General features: G+C 46.1%; 1 protein-coding gene across 1 annotated transcript in view; it reads left to right on the forward strand.

Annotated features, from left to right (window-relative positions):
* The window catches only part of Ptp36E (protein tyrosine phosphatase 36E), a 102,820-nt gene that overhangs the window by 77,337 nt on the left and 5,551 nt on the right, over positions 1-19,932 (forward strand). The window contains exons 7-14 of the mRNA XM_075875647.1: positions 7,574-7,699; positions 9,382-9,533; positions 9,695-9,830; positions 13,916-14,065; positions 14,489-14,588; positions 15,212-15,288; positions 16,093-16,224; positions 16,653-16,781. Coding sequence (XP_075731762.1) covers positions 7,574-7,699; positions 9,382-9,533; positions 9,695-9,830; positions 13,916-14,065; positions 14,489-14,588; positions 15,212-15,288; positions 16,093-16,224; positions 16,653-16,781 — 1,002 coding nt within the window. The remainder of the gene's footprint in view (positions 1-7,573; positions 7,700-9,381; positions 9,534-9,694; positions 9,831-13,915; positions 14,066-14,488; positions 14,589-15,211; positions 15,289-16,092; positions 16,225-16,652; positions 16,782-19,932) is intronic.

Below are 19,932 nucleotides of genomic sequence, written 5' to 3' on the forward strand. Positions count from 1 at the left end.
ATCACTTTTTTAGCACCCTCTGAGGAGGGTGCGAGAAGGGTGCACAAGGGTGTTGAGTGCCCATGGCAGGGGTGCCAGTATTCTTTTAGACTGCACTAATAGATATCGGCATGCACTGATTACACACTACTTGAAGAAAGTGGTCCTGATTATCAATGGTGCGCCACCTGTCGAGCTCCATTCATTGCATCTGGGCAAAAATATAAACGCGTACTATCGTGTATGAACTTGTGCTGGATCTATATATACTTCACAGTATATCCATAATGCGCGTTACAGAAAATGAAGCCTTGCTGCCCTTGCATATTGCGTTTATTTAATAGGCAAATAAAACATAAACTTTTCTTCTGCCACACAACTTTTTCACCAGATATACGTTCACGTATACGTACACTACACATGCAACACCTCAAATGTTTATTATATTTATTCAGTTTCACTTCATTGACAATTCTTTGCAGCATACAATTACACTGGTTTCATTTTAGTATACTGCTTCAAGTACATAATGACTACAAGTGAAATATACGCTAATATATCCCTGTAATTCTTTCAAGTATCTACAATCCCAGTGGTTTCCAGTTTAATACTCCTTCATGTACACAATCGGTTAATAGGAATGAAATACAGGAAAATATATACTAATGATTCTTTCAAATATATACAATCACCATGATTTCACTATATACGCCTTCATGTACACAATCGTTCCCAAGAAGTGATGCACACAAAAATATATATGGATAGTGTTTTCAAATGTATACAATCACAGTGGATTAAGCTTTGTATTCCTGGATGTATAACAATTGGTTATGAGAAATGATGTACATGCAAACATATACGGGTTTTCACACATATAACTTTAGCGAATACTTAAGAAACCAATACAATATGATCAGAAACACAATGAGCTAAAAACGAACAAAAACTGAGTCAAAACACACAAAAAACAAAAGAGGTAATGCATAATTATGGCTAATGACACAGCTGGGTCACTTTATGCCAAATGTCCCAGCCATTTAGCAACCATCTCAAATGTATTCGAAAAACTCGTGCTGCATTGAAAATAGTGAACTTCTGGAATATTTAGGAGAGGAAAAATATTTGGTCACGTGGCTGCCCTCTGAACTTCCTGGAATGCCGTCTAGGTGTTGTATGTGAAAAATTTTATTTTAAAAGCACCGCTCCTTCTTTCCATACGAAACTCGGTCTACGTGTTACGTAACAAGAGCTTAATTTGGGAGAGTTGGTTCATCGTGGTTGTGTGCTAATCACAGCGCGACAACTTTAGGAAGAGACAGAAAGGACAGGAAAGAGCACCGAATGTCAACTGAATTTAATGAATGTGCTACGAGCGCTTTTATACGGAGTACAAGAACCGTGTTCATGCGCGACGACACGTGTGAGCACTACAAAATAATCTTAACTGTGAAAAGAATACTCCCTTTCGGAAAGGATAAGTGAACGTGTAGTGATGCACTGATCATTGGTTTACCTGATAAAAAATACTTCTACACACGTTAAATTGGCATTAAGTAAACCTATTCTCGTGACGAATGGGGCAAGATTGACTATTCCTATTGCTGTTTAGTACACACACTTTTGAAAGCTTGCAAGGGGTGGAAAACAACACGCTAATATCATACCTGCTGGCTATTTTTTTAATTGTGAGACACATGATGTGGTATAACATGCAAAGGTTTTGGTCATTGTTTTTTGTTGGTCCTGTCTTCTTTAACTTTACTTTCTGCAGGAGGGTTGTGCAAACGGGTGTGATGGTTCTGTTGGGAAAGCCAGCATATTTTAGTCTTTTATTCTGGTTTTTAAACCTGACCTCACCCTTGTGCTAACATGACTTCTGAAGGGTGGCCTGAGTACATGTGGTATCAATTCCTCTTTCTACTAATTTTGAATGCCCACTATGAAAAGGCAGAACATTCTTAGCACACTCCTGGGCTGATAGCACCAGCCAATACCCCAAGAGCATCATCACACTTGTTTGCGAAACCCTCCTGCAGAAAGTAAAGTTAAAAAAAACAGGACCAAAAGAAAAAGAGAATGACCAATCACCTTTGCATGTCACACGGTACTACGTACATAAGGTGTCTCACAATTTTAGGAAAAGAGCCAGCAGATATGACATTGTTGTTTTCCACCCCTTGCAAGCTTTCAAAAGTGCATGTACTTACAGCAACAGGAATAGACAATCTTGCACCATTCGTCACTACAATAGGTTTACTGAATGTCAATCTAATGTGTATAAGATGCCGCTAACATGTGGAAAAGTAAACATAGGACAAACTGGGCAATGCTTCAATGATCAAGCAAGACAGCATGCTTTAAATGTTAAGAAGGGCTATAGTAGTCTCATGGCCGGGCACCGTAAAGAATGTAAGTGTAGTCCTAGGTTTCATAAAACATGGTTTTTGAAAAAAAAAGCAAGCAGAAAAATGAGAGATTTTAGAACTCTTTATCAGAAAGGCCAAGGATCAATGCATCAGTACACCTTCACTTATCTTTTCCGAAAAAGAGTATTCTTTTCTCGGTTAAAATTATTTTGTCATGGTCACACATGTGTTGTTGCAGATGAGCCCTGGTCTTGTGCTCAGTATAAAAACGCTCGTAGCACCTTCAATAAAATTCAGTTGACAGCGCTCTTTAGTGTCCTTTTTGCGATAAGATTTTTATTACAGAAAAAATTTCATTTTCTTACAATTCAGGTATAATGATGAGTTTTCATTGTATCGCAACAAGGAGCAAATTGCTTCTCAATACGGACAAATATCACAATTTTGTGAAGTTCGTGATATTTTCTCGTATATTTCAGCAGCTTGAAAGGTCTAAAAATATTTTTACTCAAAATATACCTTCTGTGGAGTAAGTATTCACTGCTCAGATATTCATACAAAGTGCAATATGCAATAAAAAATGCAAACATAACACATTTTGCCTTTATTCTTGGAAGCGAATGTAGCAAAAAAATTGCACTATTATTATTGAGCTTCAAATACCTTACAGAAGCACATATACTTAACAGGTAGACCGAATTTGCTTTAGAAAAAATAAGCGGTAGATTTAAAACGAAATTTTCCACAAACAGCACACAGTCGGCATTATGCCAGGAAGTTATAAGCCAGCCACATGAACAAAACTTTTTTTCACTGAAATATTCTAGCAGTTCACTGTTTTCAACGCAGTAAGTCAGCACTTTTTTTTTTCAAATACAATTCAGATGGTCGCCAAAGTGGCTGGGACGTTTGGCATGGAATGGTCCAGCTATATTTAAGCAAAATAACTTACACAAATAACAATGTTTGTTCATCTACCATGACCACACTAGAAAAAGTTGTTCAGGCATTGTGATACTAAAATTTTCAGCGTCGTACTGCCTGAACAACTTCTTTGATAAACTCCAAACTCACGCAGAGAAAAAGCCGCTCAATCACGGTGGATGTTAAAGGCCTTGCGGCCGTAGACAATGCTGAAAATAAAAAAATCAACTCATCAGTGCTGTCACTCCTTCTTCGTCATTACTGACACGGAAGATTTTTCGGTTATCCATGTGGAGGTTCAGGAAGTAGGCTTGCTCTAGGCTGGGGCCGGGGGGTGGACTACGCAGGACGTCAGCGGCACCTTCTCATCCTGTAATAAGAGCAAATATGACTTCTCATAAAAGGATGTTCGTGCTGTTCTGGCAGCACCATATATAAAGAATGTGTAGTGTGTATCCTTCGAAATGGCGTGTAATTGACATTACACTGAACTCGAAGCATACAACCCATACATTCCAATAATTTCATATGATAAAGATAAGACTTTTCCAGCATACAGCAAATTCCCGAAATGAGGTGAAGTTGTAAGACTACAGCTCAAAAATGGCACTTACGAAAGCCTGAACTCACCTAAGAATCAAATTCCTTCTAGGGTAGTGAGCCAGTGTGAAAAACAATTCCTAAAGTACAACGTTAAGAACATGTAACATTAATCAAAATGCACAAGAAACTTACCTCTTCATGTACAAACAGTGAAGGCATCTCTGCTTTCTCTTTTACATGAGAACAAATGATCTTGGGCGTGGCACTAGCGAAGAGGTCTGCAAAAAAAAAGTAAAAGATTTACTGACTTTAATCACGCCTCTAACAATCTGAGGAATTGTTACAAGTCACCAATCAGTGCAATTCTGATTGCCTCTATAAAGGCATCAAAAACGAACAATTTTCTCGTTCTTTCTACTCTCACAAGACGCTCCGTCAATGGAATCTAATCCAAATTTGACGCTGCTCTTCCTATTTGCCTGCTTTTTAGACGTAGGGCTGCGAACATGTGTTTTGTGCACCTAATCTAGCACAGAAATTCGTCATCTATAATCCAATCATCTTAATTCATTGTAATTTGATAAAAGGTGTGATAGCTCGTCCAGTTTTCAAAGAGTTGCGGGCCTGCAATAGGCACTGCCTTGCACGTATGAAAGTACTTCTTTAAAAAAAAAAATTCAAAGCTTGCTTTCTGAAAAAGCGTCTGGCATATTTCGACAACCAAGCCCATCCTCTGATGGCAATCAGGGGCACGCTATTAGCGAATATTGACTACGGGATTTACAAACGTAACCCGTGCCTAAATACTCAGTTAAACACAATCACGCAAGTAAGAGCGCTCGAACGACACCAACGCGCGCGGACGCCGACTACGTTGCAGCAGCCATGGCTTATGCTAGAGCTACCGCACATAGCTCGAACAGTCACGTATACTCTCTCGATTTTGTTATAACGCCGAACATTATCGCAGATGAAAGCAAAGCACGAAAACAGCAAACAGAAACGAGGGAAAACAACGCACGGCGATGGCCACAACAACGCGCCTTTGGAAGTCTGCTAGATCTTTCCCTGTTGCTGGTGGCACTTGTCCTAAATAGCTTAAAAGACCGAGGCGCACGTGCTGGGAGCATCGCGGCATATCAGCACCTCCAACTATACCGTCTTTAAGCAAAAAAAAAAAGCCATTTCGTACAGTGCGCCTCTGTACATAATTTTTGCTTTTTCTTTTTTTTTGCGCTTACACCTACAGAAGCACGTTGCACATTTGAGTATTAATATAAATGTTATTACGATGTAGTCCAAAGCGCATCTTAAAACAATATCAATCACTTTGTGCAGTGTAGAGACAATGTGAGATCAGCAACTAATCCCGCCCTTGTTAAGTGATCACATCACTCACTGTATGAGTGATGCAGGCACTTACACAACATCGCGCATAGCAGTGTGAACTCGTTAAGTCACACGTTTAATCGGGCATCTGCAACAGGCCCGCGAACGCATGCTGTTGTAAATGGCTGGCAGCCTACTTCGGCAGAGCTGCTGCAGGCGCCCAGCTAGCGCTGTATGATTACTATTTACGAAAACAGTACACTCACCGTTAACAGGCCCACGTTGTCCGTGTCCGCAACTCCATGAATATTCCTGAATCCGAGCGTCACTTCGAACATGGTGTCACGCGTGACAACCATTGAATATGCGCCTGTTCGCTAGAACACACACAGCGACCAAGACCCCAGACCAACGCAACGCATTTGAAAGACGATGAGACAGAGAAAGCGACGTTGAGAGAGAGAAGGAGGAGGCACTGGCGGCGGCTAAAGCGCCGCGGCGGCGCCGCAGCTGTCGACGCAGGTGTTCGGTGACGCAACTATTCGCTTATCTACGCCGCCGTTGTGGGAGCAACGCTGGCCGGGGTGAGCGGGGGGGGGAGTGGGAAACCCGCCAGGACGGCGCCGAAGAGCAAATGCTATGGCGCATACGGCGGACGGCCGTTCCTCGCGGAATGTCTCCTTGTAAATGGCAACTCTCCTTCCAGCCAGTCGCACAGCGACGCAGGTTATTTACCAGCCTCGGGTTCTTGGAGTATTTTGACGGAATGCGATTGCAGTGGGCGAAAAATAGTGAAGCAAAACTTGCGGAAAACAAAGTGCACCATGGAATGGCCAGAAACAATAATTATTTCGTCCTTGGTGGCATTAGCGGGAGAGCATCGCTACACCTTTTTACAGAGGAATTTCTTTTTGCATTGTCTGTGTCTGGCACTTCCGCATATGGTGCCGCAAACGCTGAATGCGTAGTCGAAGCTGGAATAAATTAATCCACAGTCGCGGATGTTTAGAAGGCTTGTCACGCACCACGAAACGTGCCGAGGTTGTTATAACAAGCTTTTTGCTGACCACATGATCAGCACATAATTCCATATGGTTACCCAATGAGCTAGCTAAGCACCTGTAGCAAAGGCAGGGCACGTTCTTGTTAAACGTTGTTAATATAAACGATGGTTGTACATAAGTGCAGTGACAGCTTTCCGTGGGAATTGGTCATAACCCACGTTTTCGAGCGTAGAAGCACCTCAGCATACCTAATCAGCTATCACAGCAAGTTCGTAAGCAACGATCAGGTACGAAAATGTGCAGCTGTTTTCCATGTACTGAATAGTCCATGTACAGTGCGTTGACAACCGCCATTCCTTAAGCCACCTCCCATATAGACTCCTAGTATGAACAGGTGTGGGACCTTAAACAATAAGAAGCAGTGCCTCCCCCCCCGCACACACACACACACACACACACGAAATTCGAGGGCGCACGGGCTGATACACATGCATACTTATTCACAGGCGCACACACATACACGTATACACACATACGGTCACACACACACGCGACCGTAAACGCACGCGTGCATGGGCGTAAACATGTGCACAGGCACGCTTAACACAAGCACGGACTCGCACATACACGCGCACGCACACATGCACGGGTGTACACACAATCGCGCTTACACGCACACACACCCATACTCGGGCGAACATTATTTGTGTGTATATAATCTATAGTAAACATGCAGCTTATAACCAACGCTAAGGAAAGCTTTCGTAACATGGATTGCAGTTAATTGCCATTATAGATGAAACGCGATTTGCTTCTGCTGGCATTCTGCTGTATTCGGAGAGCACCTTCACACATTCTAAGTCAATTAGGCCGTCATTTAACGCAAGGTCCACATATTCGTACAGTAGCGGCGCTGCTCGGCCGCCAATCCGAAGGTCACGGGTTCTATGCCGGCCGTGGCAGTCGAATTAAGGCGGAGGCGAAAAGGTAGAAGCCTTTGCACTGTGCGATATGAGCGCTCATTAAAGAACACAAAATGGTGAAAATCTCTGCAGCTTTCCACTACGACGACCCTCATAATCATATCGAGGTTTTTGAGACGTAAAATCCCAAATATTATAATTATGTGTTCTTCTTATGCTGCATATTCCATCTGATGAATCGGCACCTACACCCTTCTCAGGCACAAAAGCACCCTTAGAGCCTATTTTAGGGTGCTATTGAGGCAAGCACCCAAACAAAGGGGTGCTTTTTTTTCAATCGACCATTTATGGGTGTTAAAGGGTGTTGCAAAGGGTGCTTTCTCGTAAAAGCACCCTTTTTACACCCTTTTGGGTGCAAACATTTTTACTGTGTATGGGCCGCCTTCTATGCTAGAATACACGATGCATAGTACGAAGTGCTCGCTCCTTGGTGTCGTCGCAGGTGATGTGCTGCCAGTATTGGCCCATGGAGTTGGACAAGCCTGAGAAGTACGGCGTCATTGAGGTGACGCTGCTCTCGGAGGATGCCATGGCGAACTTCGTCATCCGGACGCTGAGGCTACGAAAGGTGACACACTCGCTGACGCGATGTCCCTACAATAGACACCTCGAGGACATGTAGGACCTTTTTTTTTGGGGGGGGGGGGGACCTCCTTTAACTGGTACTTTTTGCTCTTCGAGGTGGGGTGGGGGGTGAGGGGGGTGGCACGGGCTTGGTGTGCTAACTCCTGGCTACGACCCTGCTCGTGAATTGCAAACTCAGTTTTCCCGGCAATGTCAAACGTTACGGTGCCTTTTGACAGACAGCAACCACGTTCATTTCTACTCGCTCCGTCAGACGATTGGAAATCTGTATATGTGTTGAAATGTTCCTTTTTTTTCTAGAAGCTATAAGTGGCTCTTATATTTTCGTAACGTCTAGCTGAATACACTTTATGCCTCGCTTCTTGGATGCCACAAAAATTTTGACCAAATTAAACGCTGCGACATTAACGCGCGTTCGACATGAAGTCGCGCTACCTACACGAAGAGTTCGCTTCAGCTATAATATTTCTAAGAAAATTCTACGTCTAAATCAAAATAAGGCTATTAGTTGAGAGTTCGCCTCGGTGGTACAGTCGTTACGGTGCTCGTGGGTTCGATAGTGGTCGCGGCGGTTGCATTTCATTGTAGGCGATATTTTGGAGCCTCTATATGCTTTACCGTGTCAGGGCACGTCAGAGTACACCAGATGATCGAAATTTCTGGATCCCTCCAGCAAAGGTCGGCCATCTAGCTCATGAGTCGACTCGCTTGGACTCAGATAGATACGTGAGGTCTGACTGAGTCCGGGTAAACAATATTTTGGTGAGTTTGGGTCCGAGTGAGTTTGCTTGAAGAAAATGTTAGTGAGTGTGAGTCCGAGTGAGTCCGGCTAAGGAAAATGTTTGTTGAGTCTGAGTCCAAGTGTGTCCGAAGCGTAAGACATATTTCTCGACTGAGTCTGTGAGCTTCACAATTTTTGCCGACCTGTGCCCTCCTCTAAGGTACGTCTTGTGATATCGCGCTTTTGACTCGTAGAACCCCCAAAATAATTACAATATGGCTACTTGTAGAAACACTCAACCTTCTTTTTTTTTCGTGATGCGTGTCGAATTCCAGTAGTAGATACATACCAACTTTTTTCTGCTCCGAGTTGAAGAATCACATTCCAATGGCAGATCGGGAGCGTAAATTTTGTGTTCCAATGGCACATTGAGACCAACTGCAGAATACGGATTGCTCCGTGGAGCAAGAATTCTGGCTGCGCCGGAAAACTGCGGATTTCACCGGATGTTCGCGTGATGCATTCTGTATACGCCCGCCTTTCATCCTATTACGGCCGGATGTTTACAGTCGCGGGCAGCCGTGGACGACACTCTTCGCGCCCCCTCGTACCATCGCGCCACCTCGCTAGATTTCCGCGGACCAACTGCTCTTATCAAGGCGTGCGCGTTCTAGTCGCTGATTTCCAAGGGCCATCCCACTCTGATCTACGCGCTCCGTTTGAGACCTGGCCTAGCGCTCATGATCTGACCTAGCACTCGTGATCTGTCCTAGCACTCGTGATCTGTCCTAGCACTCGTGATCTGCCATTGGAATGCAACGTAATTTCCAACAAACTTCCTTTAAGCCGTTCCAGTGAATGTTCGGTTGGAATGCCTACTTCAATAAGTGAGTTGTACTTCATCGTAATCAATAATTAATCGCGTATTTTCTCCCGCCTTCCAGGGTGAAGAGGAGCGTGACGTGTTCCAGCTTCACTTCACCAGCTGGGCGTCTCACACGCAGCCCTTCACCAACGCTCTGCTCGACTTCCGGCGAAGGGTTCGAACCTTCACCGACCGATGGTCAGCCATCGGACCCACGATCGTCCACTGCAGGTACGCACGGTCTCGCACCAATGCCGCTGCGACCGAAAGTTATGTTGGAATCTGCCTCTACGGCGTCCCCCGTTGTCGGGTCTTCGTTTTGCGTGTGCCAAGTCCTAGAAGTTCGTTTCTGGTCCACACAACGCATTCGTATACCGTCCGCTCTCTTGCAGTGACGGCTGTGGTCGCACGGGCACCTACATGTGCATCGACGCCAACCTGGAGCTGGCGGACGAAGACGGCGAGTACGACGTGTTCGGCTACACCAAGAAGCTGCGAGCGGCCAGGAAAGGCATGGTTGACACCGTGGTAAGCACGTGGCGCTTCTCTGTTACTATACCACTGCGCCCTTTTGGCCCATTCTGCCGCAGTTCAGTTCGTGGTCATCCGTGATGCGAAATATCTGCGTAAGACGGAACGCTTCATGACGAGACGGGACAATTAAACGATCGGCAGCGTCTCCGTGGAGATGCTGCTGGAGCAGCGTCCCCATCGCTCGTCGGCGCACTAGGCTATTGAAACAATCTTGTCCTCTTTAAGGACTAGGAGCCTTTCTGAATGCCTGTGACTATTATGCAGTACTGACGCCACATAAGTGTCAGCGCGCTTATCGATCATTTCCTCTTTCGGGGGGCGAAGCTCCCTAAGCCGTGTCGTGCGTCCGCGATGTATGTAGTTAGTAGTAGTAGTAGTTAGTAGTAGTAGTAGGTAGCCACCTCCACGGCCGGACTAGAGGAGCGGCACGTGCGCAACCTTTTCGATGAGGGGAAAACCCGCGCACGTTAATCATAAAGAAAAAGATAGTTGTTTCTGATGAACAGAGACTAAAATCGGTGACCTCATTTCCAATAATATTTGCCTTGAATTCGGTGCTTACTAAAAAAAAACTAGTTTCAGAGGGACGCTTTTTGAGCACTATCTGACCAGAAAGGGTTGTCACGTTAAACTCGCTTAGCGTAACCTCCTTACTTCTAGCAAGGTTTAGCGAGAGTCGTGCCACTGTGCCATGAATATGGTGAACTAGCATATAGCCTTGAACTAGAGGCGGTGCAACGTGGAAAGTAGACGCGAAGCGTAGGCCCTAAGAAAGTGCGCGAGTGTCACCTCTCGTATAGTCCTTGCAATGTCCGCTGGATGGCGTGTACTTCTATATGCTGAATATATGATGAAAAGATGCGAGAGGGCGGTACTTAGTGTTCACTAAATGGACGGACGGATAGACAGACGCACGGATGCACGGACGGACGAACGCATGGACGGACGCGTGGATGGGCTGAAGCAAGAATGGACGGATGGACGTTTCGCCCCACTCATTGTCATGCACTCCGTGGATTTGCTGCGATTTTGTTTCTTGCACTCCTCTATCTCTGTCCCTCTCACGTTTCTTTTCCCGTTTCCCTAGTGCAGGCTATAGCCGACCGTACTTTTGTCTGGTTAACCCCTTTGCCTTCTCCATTTCGTATTTCTTCCTACCGCCTGTGAGCGCACGCCGTGTAGGTTTTGTGGGTATCGGGTTCGGCTGCTGATGCGAAGGTCGTGATGCCAAATCCCGATCGCGGCGCCCACATTTTCGTTAGAGGCGATGTGCGAGAAACCCGCGGTAAATAAACAACGCGGAAACAATTAGGACGACACAGATGAAACAGGACCAGCTATTTGTTTCTTCCTCGTTGTTTTCGTGCCGTTTTTTTTTCTTTTTTTTTTTTTACTGGGAGTCTCTGCCGAGTCTAGAGTGCCTCGATGCGCGCGCTCCCAACAGAGCGCGCGGGCATCAAGGCACCCCAGACAAGTCCACACGCTTCGCAATATACCCATGTTTTCCTATCTGTGCCCCACGTCAAAGAACCCCACGTAGTCGAAACTGTCCGAGCCGGAAACTACGGCGTGTCTTGTAATCATGTCGTGGTTTTGGGACGGGAAACCCCGGATATTGTCACATTCCTGTGTACGACGCCTAACCTTGGTTGTCGAGTTGTATGACTTCGCGGAAAGCAATAACCATAGTTTGTTTTAAGTATTGAAAGTAAAATTACGTTCTGTATGTATGCGCGCAAGGTATCGACAACCGTCGTGGCTTCTTTATTTTTTCATATTATTTGCCATGATCAAGTAATTATGGATTCGTGTGACCTGCCGTTGCGTGTGCCTTCAGTGCCAGACGATCGTCCGTGATTCAGTCTTTTTATCGAATTTTGCTTAATGTAAGCCTTGGGGATGGTTTATGTCTCGTATATCCCCTCATTTTCAAAATAATCGAAGAAATCCTTTCTAAGACCGACTGACAATGTAAGACCGACTGACAAACAGCTAACTCTTATGGATCCTGATGGGTTACTGACGGAGCCCCCTAACGTAAGAGATTTTTTTTTTTCATATGCGAATGCATTTCTTAGTCGGGCTATGTCAGGCGTCCGGCCGTGTCTGCGCGCCGCCAGCTCGTCTCTCTCCACTCCCACTCCTTTTTCCATAACAACAGCTGTAGGCGGGCGCGCTTATCCTCGCCCCTTAGCAACCGGGGGAAGTGGTGTGGGTGGAGTAGCGGAGAGTGAGTGAAGAGGAGGAGCGTGTTCAGGCGTGTGAGTGCGCTCGCATTGCGGGAGTTCGGCGGAGCGCCTGCGTGTGTGGAGAGAGGAAAGGAGTGGGTAGATGCAGTGCTCGCCACTCCTTTTCTCGCTGTTCGCTCTCTCTCTTCTCAATGCCCCTCACTCTTCCATCCGCTCGCTCGTACGTATATATATAAAAGTGGAATGAAGCGCACGCCTCACTTTCGATCGTTCGCTGGCCGATGAATGTGTAAATCAATGGTTACAATACAAAACCTTGTCTCGTCATCAACTAACGCCATTAAAATAACTACGCTGTGTACTCTCGGTGCAATAAATGCATTCGCATTTTCTCCCGATTCCCTTCGGGGAGGTGGGGGCAATTGTTTTGCTATCTACCTCCTTTGGCCTGGTTCGATTTCCATTTGGCATATACTCGATTATTTCTCGTTCTTGCTTTCTTAAAAAAATTCCGCCTTATCCACGAAGTGAATGATGATGATTGGGCGAAGCTCCGGAGGTAAACCTGGTAAACCATGAATCCTCTGTACATTTTGCCCACTCGATTTTATTACATCGCTCCCCCTAGCGTACGTCGCCGCACTAAATCGAACGATTGCCTTCAACCAATGACACGCGCCATATGTGACATCATTCCTATTTTATAAGATCTCGCGTCTTTCATCAACTACAAGTACCGCTTTCTAGTTTATAACATCTTGCATCTTTTCATCATCAGCTACAAGTACCACCATCTAGTAAACACTACAAGAACTAAACGAGAGGTGGCTACATGGATGGATGGATGGATGGATGGATATGGCTGTACCCTTTAGATCGGGCGGTGGCTAGCGCCACCAAGCCGTAATACTTAATGAACCAAAAATTATGTTTATTTTTTTTTCCTTAAAAAAAGAGTTTGAGGATTCGTACTTTGCAGTGAAGAGTTTAATTTTCACTCGTGCCTTGACTTTAGCCACCAATCAGATCACCTCCTGCTAGTTAAGTCTACCCGCTTAAAGTCTATTTTGCCCTCCCGGTCCCTAAACCCCAGTGCTTTGAAAAACTCTGCGCCATCATCCTGAACTATAGGGTGAAGCCCTTTACAGAACATTATCAAGTGTTCGGCAGTTTCTTCTTCCTCTCCACACGCACTGCATACTGTGTCTACCCCTTCGTATTTGGCCCGATATGTCTTGGTTCGCAGTACTCCCGTTCTGGCCTCAAACAGTAGAGAACTACCCCGAGTATTATCATAGATCCTTTCCTTGGCAATTTCCTGCTTAAACGTTCGATAGATCTCTAGTGCGGACTTCTTAATCATGCCCATTCTCCACATGTCAGTCTCCGTTTCCTTCACTTTTACAGGAGACGGTACCGCCATCTAGTGAACACTGCAAGAACTAAACTAGAGGTGGCTACATACAGGGGACGGTACCGCCATCTAGTGAACACTGCAAGAACTAAACTAGAGGTGGCTACATACAGGCTACAGGGGACGCACAGCCCACGTCCTAAGGAGCTTCGCCCCTAAAAAAATAAGGCTTGAGAGGGGGGCGGGGGTTAGCCTCGTAGCCTTAAAAACAAATTAGAAGACTCAAATCCTTCAAGCATGTTCCGGGAAAACAAGAAGTTTCGAAGGTAGGTTTCCTGTGAGAATTTCAAGCTCAACATGGTGAGCACTGCCGGCTATTCGAAGCAATAATGAAATATGCAGAATCCCATTATGTTATAAGATATTCCGTCGCATACAAAAAAAATGTCGATCTTGTCTATACTTTTTCGTTTGTTGACTTCGTTTTAAGTTTCTGCGATCCCGCCACAATTTATCTTCCCTTCCGCTGCCCGTAGGAGGCGTACAAGTTCGTGTACGAGACCTTGGAAGAGGCCTACGTGTGCGGCAAGACGTGGTTCCCGGTGTCCGAGCTCTCCGAGCAGCTCAAGTTCAAGTCGGCCAAGAACCCAATCACCAAGGTCAACGAGTACCAGAAGGAGTACGAGGTGCGCGTACACACAAGTCACGCGACTACAACGACGAGCTACTGTGATTGGTTGGTGATTTTGGGTAGTGATGGGACTGTCGCTGCGTCCTTGCAGCGTCTTCGACGGCTCTTGGAAGCGTGATCGAGCGTTTAATCCCAAGCCTTAGCTATATTCAGCAACCAAATATCATTTCATGCGGCCTTACAGCAACGTGAATTGATACTGAGAACAAAATATCGCATAACGTCATCTCTAGCGCCGCTTTATGACGTGATCGTGATTCTTTCATGCGATGGCTGATTACGCTTAGTTAACTGGATGAACTTACAGTTCAACAGCGTCAGCTGAGTGCGGAGGTTTTTATCTTTTTTTGTGTTGTGTTATACGTGCAGTTAACTGTTGCTTGATTTCATGGATGTCGTTCTCTCTGATTGTTCCCAGAAAATCTGCAAGATGTCGTCCAAGCTGTCCATCGGCGACTGTGCCGGAGGTCATCGGCCCGAGAACAGGGACAAGAATCGAGACGTGGCCACCGTGCCACGTAAGTATTGATACTGTTATCGTAAGTTTTTTCTCAATCTACGTAGATCTGATGTATTATTACTATTAGTCTTAGCGATCGCTAAATTCCGGAACGCAGGGTGTCTCTGGGTATAAAGCTTGCTCAATCGATCGTGCCTTCTCCCGCATTCCTTTTCACTCGCTTTAAGCTGGAACGTGGAGCGTAAAGCCCGAAGCATGAACTGTAACTATATGCAGACGTCGGAGATCGGCCGACCAGGTGTTTGACATTGAACTCGATGCAAGGGATTATTTTGCTCAAAGTGCAACTGTGCAGGTGTTAGATTATAATGTAGATTTCAGAGGTGGAATAAAATGGTCGTGCGTTGCGCAAACGTCTTCAAGACGGTTTCTCAGGGCAACATGATAACGCCAACGGAATTCCGATTAGATTGAGTCGTGACGCTTGTAAAATTTTCGCCATGGTATTCGGTGGTTCGATCGAAGGTTAACTGTAAGGTCGCCGTAGAATGCTCTCGATGTACAGTTCACGATCACGAAGCTGAAGGAGATGTTGAAGTTGTCAGTTAAGACGATTAATTCGCACCCGAAATGCTTTGGAGTTGTTCTGAAATACCCGTGGTTTCTTTGTTCCTTCTATAGCTGACAACTTCAGGCCGTACCTGACGTCATTCCAAAGCAACGACAACACGGACTACATCAACGCCGTCTTCGTGGACGTGAGCTTTGTTTTTATTTTCGTCGTGTTCTTCTAACTGTACGTAATGTCTGGGGCCAGTACTGATTTTCTTGTACAGCCGCCTTTCAGTACAGCTGTTTCTTTAGTACAGTTCTTTCTGCAGCATGCTCCATGATCGAGTCTTTTTTTTCTTTTTTTATCGCGTTAAACCCGCGAATTTAGCGGTAATATTTCGTCCAAACACTATTTGTACGTACTGAGGTGTCGCAGTGTTCGATTAGTCTTTACGCTAATGAGAAAACACAGTCAGAAAGCTTGTTAGTTCTGGCAACTCGCACAAGTCGCGCGACCCAATTAGTCGCGAGTGGCTGCTCTGGCTGCAAAGCGACTACTTTGGCTCCGTTGCTGTCCTGTCGCTGCTGTGTCGCTCTCGAGTTTCTCAGTCACGCGACTGCAATGCCATGCTTCCGAACCAACCAGGAACAGGACATCACCTTACTTTTCGGAGCAGTCAGCGCGAGCAGACGTGAATGTTGCGCGACTTCAGCTATAGCTCGCACGGTGGTCACAACATCGGTCGCTTTTCGGTCGCCCATCACAAGTGGTCGCGGTAGCAGTGAAGACCGCAGGTGTGGATGAGCCGATGGGACCGCGTGCTTCCTTCGGAATTTCGCCTGCTGACTACGACTATTGACGTAAACGTAACTTCTCCACGCCCGACCCCCCTATAGTAAACGAAATCGAAAATGAAAAACTGGCAGCTCGTTTGGAATCGCTTTTTTTTTTTTACGAATTGACTCTTTTCTCCGGCCGAAATCATGTCGCTTCCCAACCGCATCTGCAGGGCTACAGCCGATCCAAGGAATACATCGTGACCGAATGGCCCATGGTCCGGACCGCGCAGGACCTGTGGTCTCTGGTGTACGACCACGACTGCAACTCTGTCATCGTCCTCTGTAATCCCCCGCCCTCGAACGTGAGTCTTTCGTGCCTGACCACGCCAATAATTCATTAAATTCGACTACTCGACTATTCTGTGCAGTATGGGCTAATTGGAACCTTCCTGCGGAAACGAAATTATATTTTTGAATTATTCGCGGGAGACCCACGTGGACCAGAGAAATATGAACACCTGAAAGAAAAAGCCATGAATCAGTACCGATTTGCCCAACAGTCAGTATTGTTGTGAATCGTATTTCCCGAAATATGTTATATTCCAAGAAAAGAGTGCTACAAATGTGAAACGTTAAATACATTTAAACGTTTTCTTCTTTTTTTAACGCTGCATGACGTCAGCTTATTTTGCGGCATAAATGCCTGGACTAACTTTCTTTTATATATGGTACATTTTGTAAACGCAAAAGTGTCCATCGTCGGTGTTTTTATCCGTTGCTTTTTTTACAGGCGTACCCCTCCTTCTGGCCGACGGAGAAGGAAAAGCGTAAGAAGTACGGCCCCGTATTCACGGTGGACGTTGTTTCCTACAACCACTATCCGAAAATCAAGACGTGGATCTTCAGGATAAACAAGAAGGCACGTCGCATGTGGTTTTGTATTTCCGCTAACTATTAGAGGTCGTGCCTAAACGTTCGCACTGTGTTCGATGAACTGCTTGCTTCGTTGGCAGTGCGATACCGAGAAGTTACGTTCCAAAACAGGCAAATGTAATGATGGTTTTGCGAGAAAGTTCATTTAGGGTGTCTTAAAGCAAAAATGTGTTCTGTCAAGAATCATCAAAAACTGACGCACTTTATTTCTGTCACGGAAGTGACGTCACTAAAACTGCACGTGAGTATCTCGAACAGAAATTCAAAGGGGGAAAAGAGCTCACTAAACTACGTAGTCAGGGAAATCAGTCTTAAAGTCCGTTAGCTTGATTATTTCTTTATTAAATAATACAGAAACTATGTGCTCAGTCACAAATTAAGTGTCCACACCACCTATAGCCATCGCTGTCCTCTCAGAAATTCGCATCAGTACTCCATCCAATAATGCTTACTCGTTTTTGTGACGCCTCACCACGGCAATCTAGTGGCTAAGGTACTCGGCTGCTGACCCGCAAGGCGCGGGACCAAATCCCGGCCGTGGCGGCTGCATTTCCAATGGAGGCAGAAATGTTGTAGGCCCGTGTACTCAGATTTGGGTGCACGTTAAAGAACCCCAGGTGGTCGAAATTTCCGGAGCCCTCCACTGCGGCGTCTCTCATAATCATATGGTGGTTTTGGGACGTTAAACCCAACAAATCAATCATCGTTTCTGTGACGTCAAGTACTCCTCGCACGTTTATAGACGAGCTTCGTATCGCATAATTTTGTGTCGCTTTCTTTAGGCCGGAAACGTCACCGTCGTGGTGAACCTCGCCAGAGGTTCTGACGTTGCCGCTGAGTCAAACGAACGCTGTGTTCGCACTGTGTTCGAAAAAAACGCAATCTTGGTGTACCCTGTTTGCTCTGCTGCGCATACGCTGGGGTATACCATGAAACTAGGTCGGCTGCTTGGTGTATGTGCGTGTGCCTTTCAATAAATTTTAGTTGGGAGTTGAGCGCGCTGTCGTCTCTTCTTCATTCCTTGTCTCTATTCTTGTGCTGTTTTTACATACCAAGCATCAACAACCAACTAGCCCAACTTTCGCTTCAAGACAAAAGAATGTTTCCGGTAATTACGATGAGAGAGAGAGAGAGAGAAAATTTTAATGCGGAAAGGCAGGGAGGTTAACCAGAAAACATATCCGGTTTGCTACCCTGCACTGGGGAAAGGGTAAGGGGAAAGGGAGGAAGAGAAGCACAAACACACATACACACACTCGCACACAGTAGTGTCACAATCGTTCTACGAGGCGGGTCGCTCGCAGAAACTTCATCAGCGCCTTCGTTGCTTTCTGGCGTGAAGCTCGATCTTTCCGACATTCCAAGATTGACTGCTCAGAAAAAGGCTGGTCGTCGAGGCGAGCAAACACTGCTGAGAGGGACTGTCGCTGAGAGCTGTACTGGGGGCACTGACATAAAATATGTTCAATTGTTTCGTCATTGTCACAATGGTCGCATGTAGCGCTGTCTCTCATTCCGATGCGGCAGGCAAAAGCGTTCGTGAAAGACACCCCAAGCCACATACGGCAGAGAAGGGTCGTCTCGGATCGGGGTAGGCCAGATGGAATAGTAAGTCGTAGGCATGGGTCCAGGCGGTGAAGACGGGTGTGGAGAAAACCGGGCGTATTCCGCATAGACCTTGCGACATCCTGCGCAAGCGTATTAATCTTTGCTGCTGCGTCGCTTCTTGATAGTGGAATAGGTTCCATCACTCCATTTTCGTGAGCATTCTTAGCTGCATTGTCGGCATGCTCGTTACCGATGATGCCGCAATGGCCTGGTAACCACTGAAAAGATATGTCATGTCCTTCGTCTATTAGGTGATGGTACAGTTGTCGTATTTCGAGCGCCAATTGATCTTGAGGTCCACGACGTAGAGTATTGTGTAGACATTGGAGAGCTGGTTTCGAATCAGTAAAAATGCTCCATTTTTGTGGTGTCTCTTGGTCAATCCTGCGGAGTGCGCTGCGGAGTGCCGCGAGCTCCACGGCTGTCGATGTCGTCTTGTGTGACGTTCTGAACTGGATGGTTTCGGCTCTTGCTGGGAAGATCACAGCTCCTGCAGATCCTCCAACAGTTGTCGAGCCATCCGTGTAAAGTTTGACATGATCTTTGTATTCTTCGTGTAGCATGAGTAGAATCATCTGCTTTAAAGCTGGCGCCGAGAGCTCCGCCTTCTTGCGAATCCCCGGCACTGTCAAGCGCAGTTTTGGTCGGTCCAAGCACCAAGGAGGTGTTAGTATCCGTTCCGGAGGTGTGTAGACTGTTGGAAGGCACTCACGGAAAGTCAATACTCTCTTACAGAAGGAGGCACTCGGTCGATCTTCTGGAAGCGAAGCTAGGTGGTGGGCAGGGGCGCGAGCAAGGTGTCTAATATGAGCTCTAAGCACCTCCAAAGTAATGTGCACTGTGGCCGGATGATCTTTGGCGATTGCGATGGTTTCCGCTGTTGATGTACAGCGTGGTAATCCAAGACAAACTCTGAGTGCCTGGCCCTGGGCGTTTTCTATTGTGCGTATACTGCTTTTGCAAGCGTTCGTCAGAACCGGCAAGCTATACCGCAGGTACCCCAGAAACAGCGTTTTGTACAAATGCAACATCGCGTGCACTGATGTGCCCCACGTTTTGCCTCCGAGGAACTTGAAAAGTTGTGCGATGGCCGTTAGGCGCTTCTTTAGAGTGGCCACATGGGGACTCCAGCAGAGATTTCGATCGATCGTGACCCCCAAAAACCTGTGGGTCCTGGCGTAGCAGACACTGTGTCCATTGATGGCGATGGGATATGACGTCATTGCCTTCCGCGTGAACGCGACCAGCGCCGATTTCTCAGGAGAAATCTCGATGCCTTGTTCTCTAAGGTACGCCGATATTGAATTCGCTGCTTTCTGGAGTCTCGCACGTACCTGAGGACGTGTTACACCTGATGTCCAGGCACAAATATCATCTGCATAGAGAGATATCTGCACGGAATCTGGTATGCGTTCAACGAGACCGATCAGAACCAGGTTGAACAGTGTGGGGCTCAATACACCACCTTGAGGAACACCACGGTGTGTATAATGTTCAGAAGTCGGCCCATCATCAGTTTGCATAAACAA

Source organism: Rhipicephalus microplus, chromosome 10, assembly GCF_043290135.1.
Source record: "Rhipicephalus microplus isolate Deutch F79 chromosome 10, USDA_Rmic, whole genome shotgun sequence".
NCBI lineage: Eukaryota > Metazoa > Arthropoda > Arachnida > Ixodida > Ixodidae > Rhipicephalus > Rhipicephalus microplus.